The sequence below is a fragment of the Hippopotamus amphibius genome, chromosome 17 (genome assembly GCF_030028045.1).
Source record: "Hippopotamus amphibius kiboko isolate mHipAmp2 chromosome 17, mHipAmp2.hap2, whole genome shotgun sequence".
Classification (NCBI taxonomy): domain Eukaryota; kingdom Metazoa; phylum Chordata; class Mammalia; order Artiodactyla; family Hippopotamidae; genus Hippopotamus; species Hippopotamus amphibius.
Window position 1 is genome coordinate 3,546,665 of NC_080202.1, and position 20,876 is coordinate 3,567,540.

General features: G+C 48.8%; 1 protein-coding gene across 1 annotated transcript in view; it reads right to left on the reverse strand.

Moving 5' to 3' along the window:
• Nucleotides 1-5,092: 5,092 nt before the first annotated feature.
• Nucleotides 5,093-20,876, reverse strand: part of LOC130840317 (heparan sulfate glucosamine 3-O-sulfotransferase 3B1) — a 38,031-nt gene continuing 22,247 nt past the window's right edge. The window contains exon 2 of the mRNA XM_057715697.1: nt 5,093-7,163. Coding sequence (XP_057571680.1) covers nt 6,545-7,163 — 619 coding nt within the window. The 3' untranslated portion in view covers nt 5,093-6,544. The remainder of the gene's footprint in view (nt 7,164-20,876) is intronic.

Genomic DNA, 20,876 nt, shown 5'->3' on the forward strand with positions numbered 1-20,876 from the left:
CACCTTGAAGGGCCCATCAGGGCCTCTGAGGGAGTCAATTGTGTGCTCAGTTGTGAAGGATAAGGAGAAACAATTATTGATCCTATACAAAGTGCTAGAAATATATTGTTGAGGATTGAATCAAAAAGGGGAGGTGATCTTAGGGATTTAAAGGGTTCTAGCTCTCTTTAAAAAATCCCTTATGATACATAAGTCTGTGGTCCCACTTTTAGGCAGTTTCAGGAACAGGCTAGCGATGATGGCTTGGGGGCTGCCCAAAGAAAGAGGACCCGGCGGAGGGAGGGAAGCCAGGCAGGCAAGGCCACTGTTTAAAATGCTGCCAGGTTGGCTTCCCCTTAAAGGAGACGCAGAGTTACAAGGGGTGACTGCTTAGTAATGGCCTTGGCAAAGGGCGTGGGACAGAGGAAAAGGTACTTGAATAGAAATCCAAGCTCACAAGTTTCAAAATGAAATGAAGTCTATGCTCTTACACGGTGGTTCTCAGACGTAAGCAGGAATCAGTCATCAGGAAGACTTGCAAAACCCAGAGTTTCTGACTCACTAGGTCTGAGATGGGACCTGAGCACTTGCGTGCCTATCACGTTCCCAGGGGACGCTGACGTGGTCCAGGACGCTCACTTGGAGAACCAGGGCTTTCGATCTGGACTACATGGTAGAATCAGTTGGGGAACTTTTTATTATTTTATTTTATTTTATTATTTTATTTTATTTTATTTTTTAATGGTTTCACCTTTACTGAGATATAATTGACACATAACACTGTGTAAGCTTAAGGTGTACAGCGTCTTGATTGGATATGTTTATAAACTGCAAATTAGGGACTTCCCCGGCGGTCTAGTGGTGAGGACTCTGCACTTCCACTGCAGGGGGCATGGGTTCCGTCCCTGGTCGGGGAACTAGGATCCCTCATGCCGTGTGGAGTGGCCAAAAAATAAATAAATAAAAATAAATAAATAACTAAAAGAAAATAAATTGCAAATAGATGGCCATCATCATATTAACTGCCACCTCTACTCTGTCCCATAATTACCATTGAGGGTTTCATGGTAAGAATCTTTAAGATCTGCTTTCTCAGCAACATTCAAATACACAATACAGGGGACTTCCCTGGTGGCGCAGGGGTTAAGAATCCACCTGCCAATGCAGGGGACACTGGTTCCATCCCTGGGCCGGGAAGATCCCACATACTGCTGAGCAACTAAGCCCCGTGCACCACAACTAATGAGCCCACATGCCACAACTACTGAAGCCTGTGTGCCTAGAGCCCGTGCTCCACAACAAGAGAAGCCACTGCCGTGAGAAGTCCTCTCACCGCAAGGAAAAGTAGCCCCCACTCTCCAAAACTAGAGAAAGCCCATGCGCAGCAAGGAAGACCCAACACAGCCAATAAATAAATAAATAAATTTACAAATACACAATACAGTATTATAAGCTATAATCACCGTGCTATATGTTAGATACCCAAACTGTTAACTTATAACTGGAAGTTTGTACGCTTTGACCAATATCTCCCCATTTTCCCCACCCCCCCAGCCCCCAAGCAACCACCACTCTGCTCTATTTCTCTGACTTTGTCATGTGTAGACTCCACATATAAGTGAGATGATACAGTATTCATCTTTCTCTGTCTGAGTTATTTCACTAAGCGTGATGCCCTCAAGGTCCACGCTTGGGGAGTTTTTTAAATACACAGTGTCAGGGCCTCATCCCCTAGAGGTTCTCGTGTAATTGGTCTGAGGTGTGTTAGACCTTCAGTAGTTTTTAAGACCTCTCTAGGTCATTGGAGTATTTGCCCGAGCTTGAGAAATACTGCTCTAAGCTGTGCCATCAGGTTAATGAGTAGATTTTAGGCCCATTTTATTATCTTTCTATAGAAAAAGCAAAAAATTGATGGGGTAGGGTGCAAAGTGAGGTCAGCGCTCAAGGACCACACATATATCACTCAGTAAGTGATCCTCGGTTTGAAGGAACGCATTCTATAAGAGGCAGGCTTTTGAAAACCAGGTGTCACCCGGAGACGTGCTTCCTGACTGAGCTGCAGACATCCTCCTATTGGGAGGGGCCTTTTCACCACCTTTCCAAAATGCTAGGCTGGACTCAACTCCAGAACACACGGGCAAATCATTCCCTCTTCAACCCTCTCCCAGCCTTCATGGCAAGATGCAAATCTCAGGGAAGCACTAGGCTTCGCAGGAGGGACCTTTGCCAGGAGCCGTGGAGAGCTTATGGCAGTCGTGACTTGAGCTGTGTGTAACTAGAAACCACTAGCATCGCTTTGTTTTTGTTGTATTTATGTTTTTGATTATTACCTCCTCTTTAGGGCAAGAGATAATGGCTATTCCCTTAAAACTGTAATATGTTTCCTTTTTAAATTGAAGAAAAGAAGTTCGGTCATACAAAATGAATGAAGCCCCAGACACCACCTCTCCACTGTGGTGCCTACAGTTAATAATAGGACACTGCATCCTTAAACAGTTGCTAACAGAGTGGGTCCTGTGTAAAATGTTCTTACCACAAACAAATAAGTAAAAATGGTGGGAGGAAACTTTTGGAGGCGATGGGGATGTTTACGGCATTGATGGCGGCGTTGGTTTCATGGGTGTACACTCATCACCAGACTCAGCCAGTGGTACACATGAAACATGCACATTTTGTATGCCAATCTCACCTCCATTAAGTGGCTTAAAAAAAAAGGTCAGAATTCTTGGGTTTGAGCCTTAATTTACCCACTTAGTGTCAGGTACTTTAAAACTCAACCAGAGGTGTGTCAAATGAAAACAAACCCTAATTAAACACTGAAATAAAAATGACGTAGAAGAATGACTCACATGTTTAAAGTAGTAAGTTAAAGTCCATAACCGTGAGGCTGGTGTGCTGTGTCAGAAGAAAACAGAAGGTCGTTTGCTACGGGCTAAAGATACGGAAGTGCCCTCCTGTCCAAACCCCTTTCCAAGCCATCCCAAAGATAAGGAACTCCAAATGGGTGACGTGAGAATTCTCTGCAAATATGAGAAGGGAAGGCTACCTTTATCGAGACGCAGGCCCACACGTGACAGCCCCTCACACCCACCCTGGCCGAACCCGGAGGCACTGTGGCTGCAGCACATGGTGCTCTTGGGATCCCGTGTGCACTTCTCCAGGGGGCAGGAGACTTGCACGCATCCTGCAGCCTTCAGAGTCATTTACAAAAAGTCTAACCCAAATGTTTGCAGATTATTTGGATTTGGGATCAAACCTTTTAAAATCTGAAAGATCAGTGTGCCTTCAGAATACCGTGTGCGTGTGTAGATGCATGTGACTAGTGATTGACTCAAACACCACCTCCTTGTCCATCCACAGCGCATAATAAAACATAGAAGTACCCACGAGTTGGTAAAATATATTTTATTTGTTCATACAAAGACACAGTATGAATTACCAGAATTTCATTTTCCTAGAAACATCTTTCTCTGTGTAAAATTAATTTGTGTTATACATAGGACAAAATACGTGATTTAATTTCTTTTTCTTTTTGTACATATTGGCTATTCTAACATCCAGGTTACAGAGGACACACTGCTAGAATTTGCACAGTAGTCCAGATTACTGGGCTGAATGAAACTCAATCATAAATTAATGTTACAAAAGTGAAAAAAACAAATCTAACCACACCTTGAAGTTTTACTGACCATCTAAATCTTTCTTGATCAACTGAAAAGAAAAAGAATATTGACTTCCATGTCGGCATTTTAGACACTAAGTGTTTCCGGTTTAGCCGAACCTTCTGTTTTCCTTTCTTATGAGAATATCCTGGCAGGATCTGAAAGTGTGTTTCTCCAAAGGTCAATAATGTACCTGTCACTCAAAATGACTTCATAGGAGGATCCCATGAAGAAGACAATTTCTCTTCCTTCATCTTCCAATTAAACGTTTATGATGCAGTCACCGCATGTAAACACCTCTCCAGGTACCACTCACACATCAACAGACCACGGTACGAACACTGCCAAGGCAGCGTGGGCTAGACAGGAACAGCAACAGCCTCCAATTTTTTGGTTAACTTTTTTGTTTGTTTTCAAACAAACTGGGTGGAAGAAAGTACCCCGTGAAATATCAGAGCTTTTCCTGTAAACTGGAAGAAACCCAAAACGTGTGTTAGGACAAATTGCCCAACCGTGAAATGGTGTTTGTCTTGTAGCAGCTAAGAAGGTAAGTCGGTGGCCTTGCAGATGGCTAGAACAGGAAGAAAGTCAAGGCCTCATTTTATGTATTGCCTAACTCCTCCAGGAGGAAGACATGTGGCCCTGTAATAAGTATCACGTGATGGGGTGTAACCTTGGCGCCGATGCCGCGTGGGGAGCAGTCAGGAACTGTAAGCCGTCAGACCCCTCGGAAGATGCACGGGAAGTCTGATTTATTTGTCTTCCGCAGAAAAACTCGCTCTAGTCCTTCAGTGCTAATTGTCGACATCTGTTTGGATTCAAGGGTTTGACCCAGAATAGAATCTTGACTCACTTCAGTGTTCATGACTACGTGACCCTCCTTCTCTCCGAGGATTTCCTGTTTCAGTTTCAAGGCAGAGAATAAACAACTTAATCAAAAATGGTCCAGCTTGCAAAGACAAGCAGGGACCCGGAGGGGAAGAAACCGTCCCTGTACACTTCCCCATGCTCTGTGGCGAAGCCTTCTCTGAACTCCTCTGCAGTTTGACTTCACGCACCACATCAGAGCACGAAAGTGGCCAGAAGGCGGACAGGGCGGGATCGGGTGGCAGATGTGGGTTGGCTTTGACTTTAAGCGATATTACACTCTAACGGAAAAGAGGTGTTCCCTGTCTTATTTCTAACGAGCCTTTTGATTGGAGAAATGCACGATCAGTTAGCACCCTTATGAAGATGTCTTTGACACCCAAGCAGCAAGAGGGAAGAACCATGCCACAAGTATGGGCGTTCCCCTAAGTGCAGGATCTACTCGGCTTGGTAGAGGCAGTAAAAAAGCTATGAAATGAAGATAGCATCTCAGGAATGCATGGAGCTCCCACCCCTCCCCCCCCCCCCCCCCCCCCCCGCCGTGCCCATCCTCCTACACCTTAGCTTTGAGGCTAAAAGCACACGCTAGCTAAAACTTGTGGGCAAAGACAAACCAGATTATCAACAAGACATCCCTTGAAGACCAGTGTTTTGTTTCTCTGGAGAGCGAGTTATCCCATAGAACATACAAAAGCGTTCTTTGTAAATATCACAACCCCCACCATTTTGACAATATCTTTCCATAAATTCCTTAGTGAAAGTATAACACAAATGATGATTCTTTGATGGGAGAAGCGCTCTGGTTTAGAAAACTGAGCATAAAGTGAAGATGTCGTGTTGTGATATTGCTATACAGTTACCCAACTGCCCACTAGCTGGTCATCACAAATGACCCCCCCACTGCTCCCTCCACAGAGAGGCGGGGAGAGCATTCTACTTGAGCACTGCACCCCTTCTGCCAGGGCCTGGCTAAACAAGGGAGAGCGGCACAGGCTCAAGTGCTTCCAGGCAGCACAGGACCAGTGTTCCCAGTCTTTTTACAAGAGCTCCACCCCCCCACCCCAGTTCTCGCTGCTTGGCTGTTGGCTACAGACCATGTTGTCTGAGATGAGCTAGGAATTCCAGGGACGGGAACTCCAGACGCCAAAGGGGGCCTGGCTCTGCACAGAGTGACACCTTGGTAGATTCGGACGGCGTGGGATGAAGCGGACCCTTTCAGGTCACCCTGGAGTTTCGTGCCAGTGGCTGTGCTAGCCTAGGGGATTCTTTGGTGTGTCAAAGCAGAACCGTCTGCCTGGAGAACGCAGCACAATGCACTTGCGTGCAAATTGGAAGGGATCGTCTTTATTTCTAAAGCAGCAGCCAAGCATCTCACGCACGGGACCTGGGAAAGAGGAGGTGACTAACATTTGCATACACTCCAAGCCGGTTAATGAACCAGGGACAGAGCAGAAGAGGAAGAAGGGGCATCCTTCAAAATCAAAAGCTAAAGTCAAGGGCCCAGACAGGCAGACTCTAAAAGGATGCGTACGTCCCTGCCATGGTAACGACTCCCCCGTGTGCTGAGCGGACTTGGGGGAGGCCTAGCGCTGTGGTCTGGAGTCTGCACCCTTGGACGTGACGGCACTGGTCGAAGAAGCTGCTACGTGAAGGTCTGGCAGCTCAGAGCTCCCAGAGGCGTCCAGGCAGGAAGGAGTACCAGGAGATGGCAAGTGCACCCAGACGGCGACCGAAGGCTGCATACCCGTAACAACAAAAATCTCAAGTTGTGCTTTTCTTCTTTTTAAATACAATGGGTAGAAAGAAAAACAAAAAACAAAAATAGAAGCACCATCCACTGTGAGGACAAGAAGAAAATATTAGAAACACTTTGGAATGTTAACAGATTATGTGACTCTCTAAAGAGTGTGGCTAGGCAGCTTAGTGAATTAATTGCTTATGAATTAAAAATAAATTATCATAAAATAGATTTCTGTACATTTTACATACATATAATCTCTCTCAATATTTCCAAAGCCCCGGGGGCAGGGGCCCCATCAGTCCCAGCCGAAGTCGTGGCCCGTCATCTGGTAGAACTTGCGGTTGAAGGGCCGGTAGAAGTCGCGCAGCCGCCGCAGCACCTCGCCGGCGATCTCGGGGTGGGGTCTGCCCTTGGTCTTGCCCAGGCAGTGCGGGCGGCCGCTGCCCTCGGCCTTCTTCAGGCAGGGGAAGCCCTTGGTCTGGTTGAAGTAGAAGTGCTTGTCGGAGATGATGCGCTTGAGGCCCAGGAAGTCCTGCACGCGGCCCAGCTCGCCGGCCGGGTCGCGCACCAGGCGCTCGCCGCTCACGAAGAGCATCTGGCGGGCGGGGAAGTGGCGCAGCCAGCGCTCCAGGTGCTCGGCGTACAGGCCGATCTGGATGGCGCTCCACGACCGGTCCACCAGGCCCGCCGTCCGATTCCTGAAGGCCAGGCTCTCGAAGCTGGGGATGTCGGGCCGCTTGGACAGCGTCTGCGTGTAGTCCGAGACGGCCCTGGTCACCGGGTCCCGCACCACCACCAGGAGCTTGGTGTCCTTGGACATGGCCGAGATGCGCGCGGGCGCCTCGCGCGTCACGAAGTAGCTGGGAGTCTTCTCCATGGTGATCTGCCCGTCCAGGGTCCTCGGCATCAGGTCCCTGCGCGGAGCAGAAAGGGAGGTTAGAGCCTGGAGACCCAGCGAGCACCTTCCCCTGGTGGGCACCGCGAGCTCCTTCCCGGGACGGGGAGGCTCTCCTACACCCGAGGCCAGCCTGCCAGGGGCCTCGGCATCAAGTCCCTGAGTGGAGCAAACAGACCAGAAGGTGACATCTCTTTAGCCACACATCTCAATGTCAACACTTTTAATCCTAGCTCCTTCTAATTACAGTCATAGAAACAGGAAAAAGTGCAAAATGAATTTCGGAGCTGAGAGACACAGTAACGTTCCACCTGAAGTTTGGAGGCCAGATGCTATCTACCTAAGATGTGAAGGCACCTTTGTGTAGGGTAGAAGGAATAACCTTTGAGTTTCTCTGAGATCCTCTCCTGGGTGTTGCTACTTCTCCCTCATTTTTCAGGGTATCCAGCTTTTAGTCGGCCCCAAATATCTGACATGAGAACACAAAGACCTCTGGCCTCTGGATGCTGTGCCTTTCCTAATTAATACCACCTGGGGCTCATGGAGGTTTTGTCGTCCACGTGTCCTCACTAGCCTGCCTGGCTGTGCTCACCACGCAGGGGCAAATGTGTGGTGGGCATGGGAAGGAAAACGTCCCCTGAGCCAGCCAGGTTGTACTGGCATCGTCACGGTGACCACTGACCAAACACCTTCACTGTGAAAGGCCTACTTGAAAGCCAAAAAGCCTGGAGCCTCCAAAAAATGGGGTGAGATCAGATTAAGTATAAACTGATACAAAGAGAAAATTTGCTAAGGTGCAACTCTAGAAGCCTCTGAAACTACTTTAGATTCCATTAAAAAAAAAAGAGAAAGAGGGACTTCCCTGGCGGTCCAGTGGTTAGGACTCTGCACTTCCACTGCTGGGGGCACAAGTTCGATCCCTGGACAGGGAAGTAAGATCCCAAAAGCCACATGTCACAGCAAAAAAATAAAAACTTAAAAAATAAATAAATATGCTAAAACAGAGAGAGAGACTTGTATGATGCCCATTGTAGCATAATTTAAACATAACTATGCAGGCAAAACTGGCAAAACTTACAGGGAAGAGAGGACATGACATTTGGACCAGAAAGCAGTTTTGTGCAGCGACTAGCAGTAAACATCACACGAATCAATGATGTAAGACTGCGCCTGATTTGCTCCCTGACTTTCAGCATCTGAATACGTGAAGCGGGAATGATTTCCAAGCACTGCATTCAGGTGTTGGGGGGTTTGTAAAACGGACGCATTTGGCTTAATATTTAAGCTTGATGTCCAAATGGCTTGGATGTCAGACTGTCTGGGTTTAAGTCCCAGCTCAGTCACTTATAAACTGTGTCATCTTCAGCAACTCGCTTTCTGGCCTTCTCTCCTCAGCTGTAAAAAATAAAGATGATAATACCAACCTCGTGGGAGTTTAAAGAGAGTAAGATAATTAATAATCATAATATGCTCTGAACATGCCTGACATACATTATATATTTGATATTCACTAGCTGCTGCCACTACTCCATTATCATTACCATTATGACAGTGTGCAATACACAGTTTACAGCGCACGGGAGGACCACGCTGAGCATGTGTGTGTACACGCTGGTGTGTGTACATCAAACAGACCTAATCAGACACCAAGCAGTGGCCACAGATGTACAATCTTCCATTAGCTACGGGTTAGAGATTTCCGACTGGTTCCAACCCGGGCCCAGGAATTTGAAAAAAGACAATTTCCACATCATTTTCAACCAAATATTTACCTCCCAGTAGGACATTCTAAACTCCCAGCTTCAAGCCATCCCTCATCTACAGAGACCAAAATCCCTCTCGGGAGACATTTATAGAAATGACGATGTAAACTCTATCACAGGAGCCAGAAAGGGCAACGGGCTCCTCCTTCACAGCGAGTTGGAGGAAGCAGTCTGCCCGCCCTGCAGAAGGAGCGCCCTGCAGCCCTGCAGCCACCGCCGGCTTAAGCTAAAGCGGGATTGACCCACTTTGCCCATTTAGCCACTTAGACGAAGGCAGCCAGCCATCAGGCTAATGTGATGGAGGATTAAGGAGGGGCTGGCTCTCAGCTTATTTTGCATTTCACGCCCAAGCAGGTCGAGTCTGATCAAGTCCGCGTCTTCTCCAGGGTTCAGCCATTTGCACCTAGACTGAGTCTACAAGAAAGGGTTTCATATTCAGAATCCGAGTGCTGACTGAAGGAAATCCGACCTGCCAAGCTCTCCAGGGCCACAGCAGATGGGGGTGGGTTTGGGGTCTGTCTTCAGAGGGTCCACCTGACCCGGCACGGGTGCCAAAGTCCAGCTGCCGGGCTGAGTCTCAGCACCCCCTTGATTAGGTGTGCGCCCCTCACCTGTCCGTGCCTCCGTTTTCTCATTTGGTCCATGAGAAAAGTTGGGGTGATGCCTACCACCCAGGGTTTCTGGGAGGACTCCGACACTCTCCTTGGGACCAAGCCTGGGTGCCAAGGAAATGCTGTCAATTTACTTCTGTTGACAGTGTCAGGGGAAGTGTGTAAGGAAGCGAGGTCTGCACGTGGAGGCCGGCCACTCCCTCTGTTCTTCCCCACAGAAGGGTGATGGGGACGGCTCCCGGGACTGGCAAAGCTGCAGGAACAGCAGACGTGGCTCTCAGCCTGCCTGGGCTCCAGAGCCATTCCTGAACCTTTGCTGCCTGCATCCCCTAAACATCCTTAAAGAAGGGCTTGGGGGTCATGGGACAGAACAGCCAAATAAGAAAGCACGTACTAGGACTAGCAGAAAGGGAACAGGAACTCCTCACCATGCTCCGGTCCAAAGAATAAAGAATCCCTGAGCTGCCTGGGCTCAGGTTCTTGGGCTGGACGGCTCACTGGTCACGCTCGCCATCCTGGGGTACCAGCTCCAAGGGACCCCATCTCCCCGGGATGGTCCGGAGTTTGCACACATGTGTCAGAGAGCACTCAGGGGACCTCAAGACGTTCTCAGATTATCAGATAACAGCCAGGGGAACCACTGACACCGCGCCTCAGCTCCCAACCCCCCCAACCACTGCAAGCTCCATGGCCACTCTCCCCCGGACATGCTCGGTGCAGACACCAAGGAGCCGATGGCCGAGTGCGCCACGGGGGGTTCTCCATCATTTCGGCAGGTGCCCCCCCAACCCCATCCGCTGGTTTCCAGGGGCTCTTCTGTGGCAGGGGGAGGGAAGGAGAATATGCCACCAGAAATATGTCTCCTCGGCATAAGGGTTATTTTAGGCTTATAATTTTCAAGAAACAGCAGAGATAGGAAAAGCTCTGAAAACCGGTAAAAGTTACCCTTTAGTAAGAGACACTTACATGTATAAGGGAAATGTAAGAGTGTCTTCCTCTCTGCACCAGGAAGAGAACAGCTATATCTCTAGAAACTTATACCTATGGAGTGAAATCTGCCTAACAACCGCACCCTTATGTACCGGGCTCTTCCCAAGCACCTACCAGAACTGGCCTCTCCCCTCCAGAACCTTCTTTCATCTCCAGCTGGAGATGGTATTTAAGATGCTGGCCTGGGCTGTTTCCAAGAGTCGCTCAGGTTTCCCGGGTATCTCCCAGGTACACAGGAGGTGCACGTGGTATTAAACGTGTTTGTTTTTCTTGTGTGGACCAGAGAAGAAAGGATGGAGATGCGGCCAAGGGTGACCCCTCACGTGGGCCCTGCACGCCCATCCCGGTGGGGCGGCTTTGGCCCCAGGCTGGCCTCCCAAGCTAGCGGGGAGCTTGTAGCTTCATTGAGCAGCTCATCAGCAAAGCCAGTTTCCCAAACTGATAGCCACAGCTAATAACTACGTGGTGCTTTGGGGCTCCCAGAGAAACTCTCACACACACCGTCTGATCTGGACGGGGCTGGGGCTGACGGGGCAGGTCACCGGCCCGCAGGGGGAGAGCAGAGACCCAGAGCCAGGCCCTCTGAGGCCCACCATCGTGACCGCTCCCCCCACCACCCCGCAGCCTGCTTCCTTTCTCTTACTGTGATGAAATTTACAAAGAGCCACACACCTGTCCTCTCTTTAAAGAGATACCTGTATTTCTTCTTCTCATTCAGAGATTAACATCTTAATAACAGGTATTCCAGGGCCAGAATCACACGACTAGAATCATAATTGCTCAAAGATGAGTCAGATTTCGAAACAATAGCTGTCTGAGGTTCACACATGCCCGCTGTTAACTGCATTGGACGGGGCGGGAGATCAGGACGGAGATCAGGACGACGACGAGGAGGGAGGCAGCCGCTCCTCCTGCCAGCGCCGCCCCACCCCATCCTTCCCTCCTCCACCACGCAGGCGGGAAGGGACGCATTTCCACCATCGGTGCTTGTGAAGACAGTGGGGCTGGACGGCCTCTCCAGGTGCAAGTCTCAGGAAGACGCGTGCTCGCACCCACCAGAAGCGTCCCTTGGGACAAGCCGAGTGGATACTAAGCAGAGGCGTTGGGTCACCCCCACGACCTTCAGGCCTGGGGATGACCAGCCTGGTGACCTTCCGGGAGCAACAGAGTTCTCAAAGAGCTGCGCCACAGAGCAGGGACCTGAGGAACTGGAGGGTCTGCAGCAGGTGCTTCAGGCTTTCATTGTGTTTCACGAAATTCACAGGACACCGACGTGCCCGTCCGTGGTGGCCGGATCCCCACCGGATGCCAAGGGTGCTGGACACTGGACGCCGGGGCCCAGCCCCAGCCCCACCGCGTCGGGCCCGTGCGCGAATCTGCTCACGATGCGGAGCTGCAGCCAGACTGGGAGTCGTCGCCCCGCAGCGTCCACGGGCCTGGCAGCCGCCTGCCCCTCCGCCACGCATCTCACTGAGGCCGCGTGCACCTCCTGGGGTGCTGGGTGGGGGCAGAGGCCCCCGTGGGGAAACAACCAGAAAACAATACTGTGAACAGGACAGAAGTTGTTCAGCTAATCCAAGGCATGATTTGAGTCGAAGGCCTGGAGTGACGTCTGCAGAACACGGGGTCATATCCTCCCCCCTGAAAGCAGACCAGGCCCCAGAGTGAGTGAGGGTGATGTCCCGGGGTCTGCAAACTCCAGAGAAGGAATGTACCAAACAGAACAAACAATACGGTCAGGTTCAATGCAAATACAGAAAAGGATGCTTGCTGTCCCTAAATACATGCATTTGTGCACATACACACATACACACACACATACACTGCACAGAGTTAATCGTCAAACACAAATTGGGCTCCCAGTAAAACAAAACGAGGAACGCGAAGAAACGTACGGCCAACTCTACTCATGTGATAATGAGAGACTAAAAGACGCATCTAAGTCCGTCATCGTCCAGAGCGAGATAATATCAACATAAACAGAAGAAAGAAGCAAACAGGTGAAGAACAGTACAAGTCCCAAATTACCTGAGTTATGCTTTTGCCAACTTCATGGCTTAACATGAAACTAAGGTCTCTTTATTTTTAAAAAACCCAGTGAAACTAAGATGAATTGATGTCAAAATGACCACTGGGCCGTTTTGCTCTTTCCTAATCTTGTGGCAGGTGGACACAGAGGATATCCAGAGGCAGATCTGAGGGCTTAGAATCTCAGCCCCAGGTCCAGGCGCTCACCTGTACCTGAGCTTCGCCAGACTCAGGAGTCAGCTGAGAGGTGACGTGCGGAGTCAGCCTCCCACAGGGTCACGGGCTTTGGAGAAGCCCAGCGTCTACAACTGAACACCCCAAGTCTCGATGGGGCTCTGATGTGCTACAGCTGGATGCAGACTCTCTTTTTTTTTACATTATTTATTTATTTATTTTATTGGCTATGTTGGGTCTTTTTTGCTGTGTGTGCGGGCTTTCTTTTAGTTGCGGTGAGTGGGGGCTACTCTTCGTTGTGGTGCGCGGGCTCCTCATTGCCGTGGCTTCTCTTGTTGCAGAGCATGGGCTCTAGACACGTCATCTTCAGTAGTTGCAGCACATGGGCTCAGTAGTTGTGGCTCACGGGCTCTAAAGCGCAGGTTCAATAGTTGTGGCGCACGGGCTTAGCTGCTCCGCGGTATGTGGGATCTTCCTAGACCAGGGGTGGAACCTGTGTACCCTGCACTGGCAGGCAGATTCTTAACCACTGCACCACCAGGGAAGTCCCTGGACCCAGACTCTTAAAAACAAAACTTCAGGTCTAAATGCATAGGACATTTGAATGAACCAGAGATTTTCTAAAAGCCTTGCAATTCCCCAGCAGCAAATGTTGCCCTCATTTTCTTTTCTGGCTTCTTTTCTTTCTGCAGGTGGCATGCCTGCTCCTGGGGCCCAGCAAGTGAACTTCTTGTTTGAACCAGCAAATGACACAACAGTAAAGAGGAAGGTTACTGAAATGGGTGTCACCCAACGCACTACAGCCAAACAGATGCCAAGACATTGACACAAAGCAGATGATGGAAGTGAATGAACTTGAACTTCAGAGAGGGAACAAAGCTACAAGCCACACTGGGTTGGTATGGGCCCATCCCCCCCTCGGATTGAAGAAAACTAGGAAGAGTCAGGGAAAGATTGGCCCCCTGTTCTCCTCTCCCAAGGGGAGAATGACCTCCTTGCTTGGTTAGAGAAATACCACACATATACACACTGCTGTATATAAAACAGATAACCAGCGAGGACCTACTGTAGAGCACAGGGAACTCTGCTCAATATTCTATAATGGCCGATAAGGGAAAAGAATCTGGAAAAGAAGATAGATAGATAGATAGATAGATAGATAGATAGATAGATAGATGATATAGATAGATTGATAGATGATAGCTAGATAGATAGACAGATAGATAGATAGAGATATATGTGTAATTGAATCACTTTGCTGTACACCTGAAACTATCACATCATAAATCAACTATACTTCAATGCAAAAAAAAAAAGGAAATATCCCCACGTTTCCTGACCTCCAGCAAAGATTTTTTTTCTTAATTTTAAAAATCTACTTCTTAACCTATATACAGTAAATAATCATGCTTGGTGTCCAGTTCTATGAATTGTGACAAATGCATAGAATTCTTTAACAACCAGCGTCACGATGAAGACACAGCCCCGGTCTATCACTCCCCAGTCTTTCCCTGGTGCTGCGTCTTCCCATCAAAGACCTCCACACAAACTCCTTCCCCAAGGCAAACCCCCTTACAAGTAGCCCGAGGCTGCTCAAATCCTTGTTTTGATACTGTTGGGAGGAAAATATTGATTGAGAAGAGAAAATGGTCCATAGAGACTTAGACATTTTGACATCACAGATCTATTTATTGTTGCTTTAAAAAAAAAAAAAAAGAAGTTGCCTTCATTGTTGCTTTTTAAAAAAAAAAGAAGGGACACGTTGTCTTCACGAAGGTCTCTGTCAGTTTTCCACTTCTGGCTCCTAAGTGGCCTGTCCCCCCACCCCCACCGGCCACATCCCTGCCTTTCCAGCCCTCAGCTTCCTGGTCTGTAACTCAGCACCGCAGAGGAGGTCGCCTTCTGATAAACTGCTCTGAAGACAATGGGGTGCCGGGGGGCTCAGGGCGGGAAGCCGAAATGCCGCATCATTTTTTAGCTGTTCCCAAAGCCCACCTCCAGCCCCCCGAGAATTCAAAACACAACAGTGCAGCTGGGAAAACCCTTTACAAACAGAAGAATCAGGATTTCTAGGAAGGTTACACCTCTCCTCCCCACCCCGCAAACAAACAAATGTTTGGAAGGGAGACCTCCTTCCACAGTCCGAAATCGGTGTGGGAAATAAGGATGCCCCCCTTAAAAGGGTAACGCACAAAAAGTGCCATTTTGTTTTTGAGCAGCTGATAAACCCACAAATAGCAGCAGCCAAAACTCAAAACCACTGGGATTCCCAGGGATGTGGGGAGAGTGGGGGCTGAACAGGTAGAGCACAGAGGAGTTTTAGGGCAGAGACAATACTGTGAACGATACCACCATGACGGCTACGTCCCATTCCGCGTTTGCCAAGGCCACAGACGGTACATCCCCAAGGGTGGACCCTGCGGTAAACCATGGACTTGGGGTGAGGATGACTGACGTATCAGTGTAAGCGCATCGTAACCGATGGGCCCCTCTGCTGGGGCGGGGGGTGTCCACAGTGGGGGAGGCTGTGCTTGGGGGGGAGCAGGAGGCACGTGGGAATGTGGCTGAACCCCAATGTCATGTGTCCACGCTCAGCTTCTGGATCTCTGCAGTTCCTGCTTGATTTTGCTGTGAACCTCAAACTGCTCAAGAAAAAATAAAAATAAAGAAGAACACCGCTGAGATCCAGATGTCCTTTTCCTTTTCCTGACTATGAACTCTGGTTTCCTCCTTGGGAAGAACGGGGTCACACGCCCTGGAGCCCTCCGCCTGGGCCACCAGCACAGGCGACCACACTCATCACTGGAGTCCCTTCCCAGCCCTCACCTTCCTCTTCGGCTCCAGGCCGAGGGCTCTTCCTGGGATGCTGGAGGCATGGTACCTTGGCCTCCTCTACGCTGGCTCCTTCACCGGCAACCACTCAGGAAGAAAGAAAACCCTTTCCTCCCAGGGAAAACGGAGGCTTGTCAAAGGGAACAGGCAAAATATCCAACGTTCTGCCTTGAAAATATATGCCCCTCCCTCAAAAAAAAAAAAACCTCAGAAAACAAACAAAACATGTCTTCTTTTAGGAGAGGATGCCCGTGGGTTATCAGGATCTGACTAGGTGGCTGCCTGAGCCCCTCCCTCATCCTTTCCTCCCCCTCCCGAGGCCCCGCCCACCCTGCCTGGTCCCCAGGGAAGGAAGTGAGGCTGAGTTAGCCGAGTGCCTCAACCTCCCATCCCAGAGGCAGGAAAACCTTGGGGAAGAAAAAGAGCAGACCCCAGGGTCACTACAGTCCTAATAGAGGGGTTCCTGTCATGCCAAGTGTGGGGAAGCTGGTGTCACCTTCTGAAGGCCTGTCTAACCAGCCCTGAATGTCCACCCCAAACTCTTCCCTGGGGTGGAGCCTGTCTGCCTCGGGACCTTATAAATTACAATGGACTCTGGGGGCAGGCGGGGAGAGGGGGGAGTGGTGGGCGAGGACAAAGGTCCAGCCTTGCAGCTTCCGTCCCCTCCAGAAAGATGAGACACCTGGGGATGAGAAAGGAACTCTTCCTGTACACTTGACAGTGCATGAGGAGACACCGGCGGCTCCTGAGACTTGTAACTCGAGCTGTAAGTTGTAACCCTGGGAAGTTTCTTCTTTAAAGCGGTTTTCTTCCCAGGGGAGGGGGAAGGAGGGGTGGGAGGAAGATGGAGGTCAGCTCAGCCCCTTCTTGTCTGGAACCTTCTTCCTTTGTCGGAAGTCTCTGAGCCCACCAGATCGGAGCTCCCCTTCAAAGGGCCACATCTCCATAAATAATTATCTCCATTTGGGCGAGATGTTTGCATATCAAAGAACTCCTTTGGGAGGGTTTAAAATCATTTAAAATGAAATTGTAAATAGTCTGTTGTTCTCTCTGTCTCTCTGGTCCCCGGAGCAGTTGGGCTCCCGGAAGTGATGTCATTATTCATTATAAAGTTTACTGGGTCTTTTTACTTTCTTCTTTTTTTTTTAAGGTAGTGGGTAGGAAAGAAGAAAAATAACAAAGCATGGACTCCCCCAGGCCCCCTCCTCAGCCAACCCTCTCTCCTTTCTCCCCTCCCAGCCCCCAACCCCCACGGCAAGGATTTGGCCTCCATTGTCCTAGAATTTCAATACTGCTCAGAAAATGAAAAGCCTTTGAATGCCATAAGGGGGTGGGGCTCAAAAGAGCATCTCACTCCTCTGGGTCAACTCAAGATTCCTTTCATTTTGGCAGAGTCCTCTGTTATAGACCCTGCTTCACAAAGGCCTGAGTTCCTGTTCCTGGAAGGGGCTGGGGGGGTGAGGGGTGGAGGGAGGGTTTCCATTAAAAGCTAATAGCCTTTTGTGTCTGAGCTCTCTGGGGCATTGCTCCTGTTTATTGGCCCTCACTGTGTGCGGGCACGAATCGTGTGAAATCAAAGTGCTCTGTGTCCCCTTTCCTGGAAAAAAAAAATTATATTTTGAGGTCAGTAGAAAGAAAGAAAAAAGTTTTCTGGGAAGCACACTCTTTAGAAAATAACATCAGCCCTACCACTGGGCAGAGGTGGGGTGGAGCAGAGGGGGCAGAAGGAACCAGATCCGGATGCGGAAAGGCTGCCGCTGAAGCAGTTCCACTCTTTCCTGCTCAGACCAATGCTTCTCTGTGTAGACCCGACCCACTTTCATCTCCCACCAGTGCGGGCTTCCCACCTGGAACCCAGGGCGGCTCTGCCTGGGTTACTTCCCTGGCAACAAGGGCCAGCCCTCAGGTGGTTACGCCAGCTCCTGTAAATCCTCTCCCAGCTCCCAGCTTCATCCCAAGGAAGGCTGCCCCTCCGTGCCCTTGGCAACAGGGTGCAAATATTTGTAAACAGACCCTCACCCAAGAGCTTCTGAACCACTCCGCACCTCCAGTCAGAGCACATGAAAATCACTTCCCCACCCAGGGAAGCACCCCACCTTCTCCCAGAGCAAGGGGAGGGGGCTTCCTGACACAGCAAAGCCCAGTGGGCACTGGGCACCTGAAGGAACCTGAGCTCTGGTTCCTACCCTGCTACTGACAAGAGCCCAAGACCTTGGATGAGGCACTCAAAGCTTTGGGCTCAGTTTCCTGTGTATAAAAATTAATGGATTGGTTTAAAAGGGTATTCTTAGGCTCTAAAATTTTATAAGGGGACCCCTGCATTCTCCATCTCTCCCACCCCACCCTCATGCCACCTCTTTCTCCAGCCAGCACAAGTTGGTAAAGGAGAAGCTATAGAAATATTTGATGACTAAATATGTACAAAGCATACTTCAGGCACCTTGGGGATATAGATTGACCCCAAGAGTGCAATTTAAATGGAGGTCAGTGTGAAGGGTACTCTCAAACTAGGCACCCACTTCTTAGGTGACCTGGTGCCTGGATGGAATAGAAAGGAAAGTAGGGTTCAAAGGCAGGCTATATGTCTTCAGGCAAGTTGCCTAAGATTTCTGAGCTGTCTCTCCTCATTTGTAAAATGGAGATATTCATCCTGCTTATTTAAAAAAAATTTTGAGACTCAAATGTAGTTCATATGTCAATAAGCTCTTAAAGCAACAAAACCCTCCCTAAGGGTAAGTGGAATGAACCCCACTCATGTGACCTCTTTATTATCTCCTTTGACTTATGGCTCTAGATGGTAGGGATGTTTCTAAGGAAATACTGCTAAGGAAAAAGATTCCACATTGGTTCTTAAATTCAAAGTCTCCTGTAAAAGAGATATTTGAAAGAGACCCTGTTTCCTGAAATTCTTCACACATGCTAGGAAGGATCCCATGTTTAGACCTTCCTTCTTAGGTCTCTGGTAGGACCTTGGAGATCAAGAACCAAACTCCCCTTCTTGGGCTGACATCACTGAATGGATGTGATGATCCCAGCCAAAGAGGAGCAGGAAATGAGGCAGTAATATGAATACATCCTACGTTGGAGGGTTCGTTCTTTCTCACTCTTTCCTTCTTTCTTTCTTTGTTTCCTGCCTTCCTTCTCTCTCTTTCTTTCCTCCTCTCCTTCCTTCTTTCTTTTTTCCTTTGTTTTCTTTCTCTCTTTCTTTCTTTTCCTTTCTTTCTTTCTTTCTTTCTTTCTTTCTTTCTTTCTTTCTTTCTTTCTTTCATTATTTCTTCCTTCCATTCTTTCTTTCTTTCTTTGCTTCCTTCCTTTTTTCTCTGTCTTTCCTTCATTTTCTTTCTTCCTTTCTTTCTTTTTTCTTTCTTTCTCTCTCCTCTTTCTTTCTCTCCTTCCTTCCTTTCCTCCCTCCCTCCCTCCCTTCCTCTCTCTTTCTTTCTTTCCATGGCAGAGAATGAAGTTTACATGAAGTAAAACAGCCCGTTCAGGGGCAAGGGGTCCATCTCAGGCTGATGAAAAGAAACCACCCAACTGCTGAAACCAGACCCCCAGAGTGAAGCATTGCTATAACCCGTTACCTTCCTGCCTCCTGACTGCAGGGCCAGCAGGAGTTTGGGATGAGAGGAATCCCAAACAACTCTCAACTTCAGCCCAAGACTGTGGCTCCATCCCACTCCCCGCTCCCCTTCTGCTTGACAAACAGCACCCCGCTCGATGGTCATCAACTGAGAACAGTGTAAAGTGGTCAACAAAAACCCAAGACATAAGTTTCAGTTAAGCTAAACCAAAGGGAAATGAGGGCACATAAACGTCCCTTATCACAGGCTTTAAATAGCTTGAGAACATTTCAGAGAAGAAAAGAGAGACTTTCTACCCAGAGAGAACATCCACAGGAGGGTATAAACACGGAGACACTGCTGACAAAGAAAAGCTTGCAATTCCTTATCTCACGCCTATCAGCAGCAGCACTTATTTCTCTCCAGTTGGTCTGACCTAGTGCTTGGAACTGACTGGAAGGCATCTCGAGAAAGGAAGTGACATGGCAAGGCCGATGGAAACTCTAAAGACACCACCCATCAAATTCCCCCCTCTCCTACCCTTCTGCGGATTCTCAGCTTGGGAAATACAGAAGCTTCCCAGGGCCAGTTTTTGTTTGTTTTTTTTTTTAACTTCAGACAGATATTTTATTTTATTTATTTATTTATTTATTTATTTATTGGCTGCATTGGATCTTTGTTGCCGTGCACAGGCTTTTTCTAGTTGCAGAGAGTGCGTGCTAGGCTACTCTTTATTGCGGTGCGTGGGTTTCTCAGTGCGGTTGCCGAGCACAGGCTCTAGGCTTGCGGGCTTCAGTAGTTGTGGCACGTGGGCTCAACAGTTGTGGCTCACAAGCTCTAGAGCGGAGGCTCGATAGTTGTGGCACATGGGCTTAGTAGCTCCGCGGTATGTGGGATTTTTCCAGACCAGGGCTCGAACCCGTGTCCCCTGCATTGGCAGGTGGATTCTTAACCACTGTGCCACCAGGGAGGCCCCCCTGAGCCAGTTTTCAGGAGGAGAAAGGTAACTGCGACCTCCCCAAACTTTCATCCATTCATTGTCAATGATCACCATTTTTTATAAAAAAATGCATCTGTAACAGATCAGTATTCAGAGTCCAACTTGCCTGTGTGCCTCATGTCCAAAGACAGGAGAGATGGCAAGTCCTGGAAGCTAAAGCCCCGCTCAGGTGTTCTGTTGTTACGAGAGCACATCCCATCATGACTGTTCACGTTCTACAAGAACTTTTTGGTAGATGGCCAGTCTTAAAATTTCCAGTGACTCTTCTGTGCTTGAGACAGAGTATGTCCTCCCCCCACCTCGCAACTCCCACAGGGAACAAAACTGTAAGCGCCAGGGAGATCAAGTAACCACATGGTTAGTGAGAGGGCTGCTAAGAATTACAGGCGAGATTAGCCTTCACCCTGCATTCGCCCGACTGCAAGACCAATCCTGTAGCTGTCTTTAAGCCCTGATGACGATTTCTAAGAACAAAATGTTTGGTTGCATCTTATGGCCCGCCATGCTTTGTTTTGTATTTATACTGATGGTGAATTGTAAAGATTTTTCTCTTCAAAAGAAATACAAGAAAGACGGCAAAATACCCAGCATCGGAAGCTCTCGAAAATGATTTGCTGAATGAACACATCAGTGAATGAATGAAAGGAAATGAGCTAACCGCGCTTAAAGCTAATGACAGGAGGTCACAGTGCAAATATGTAAAGAGAATTGGGGGCAACCTGGGGATAATAAATTACCATTTGGGCCAGGTTTGAAAATGGTGACCATCTCAGGATC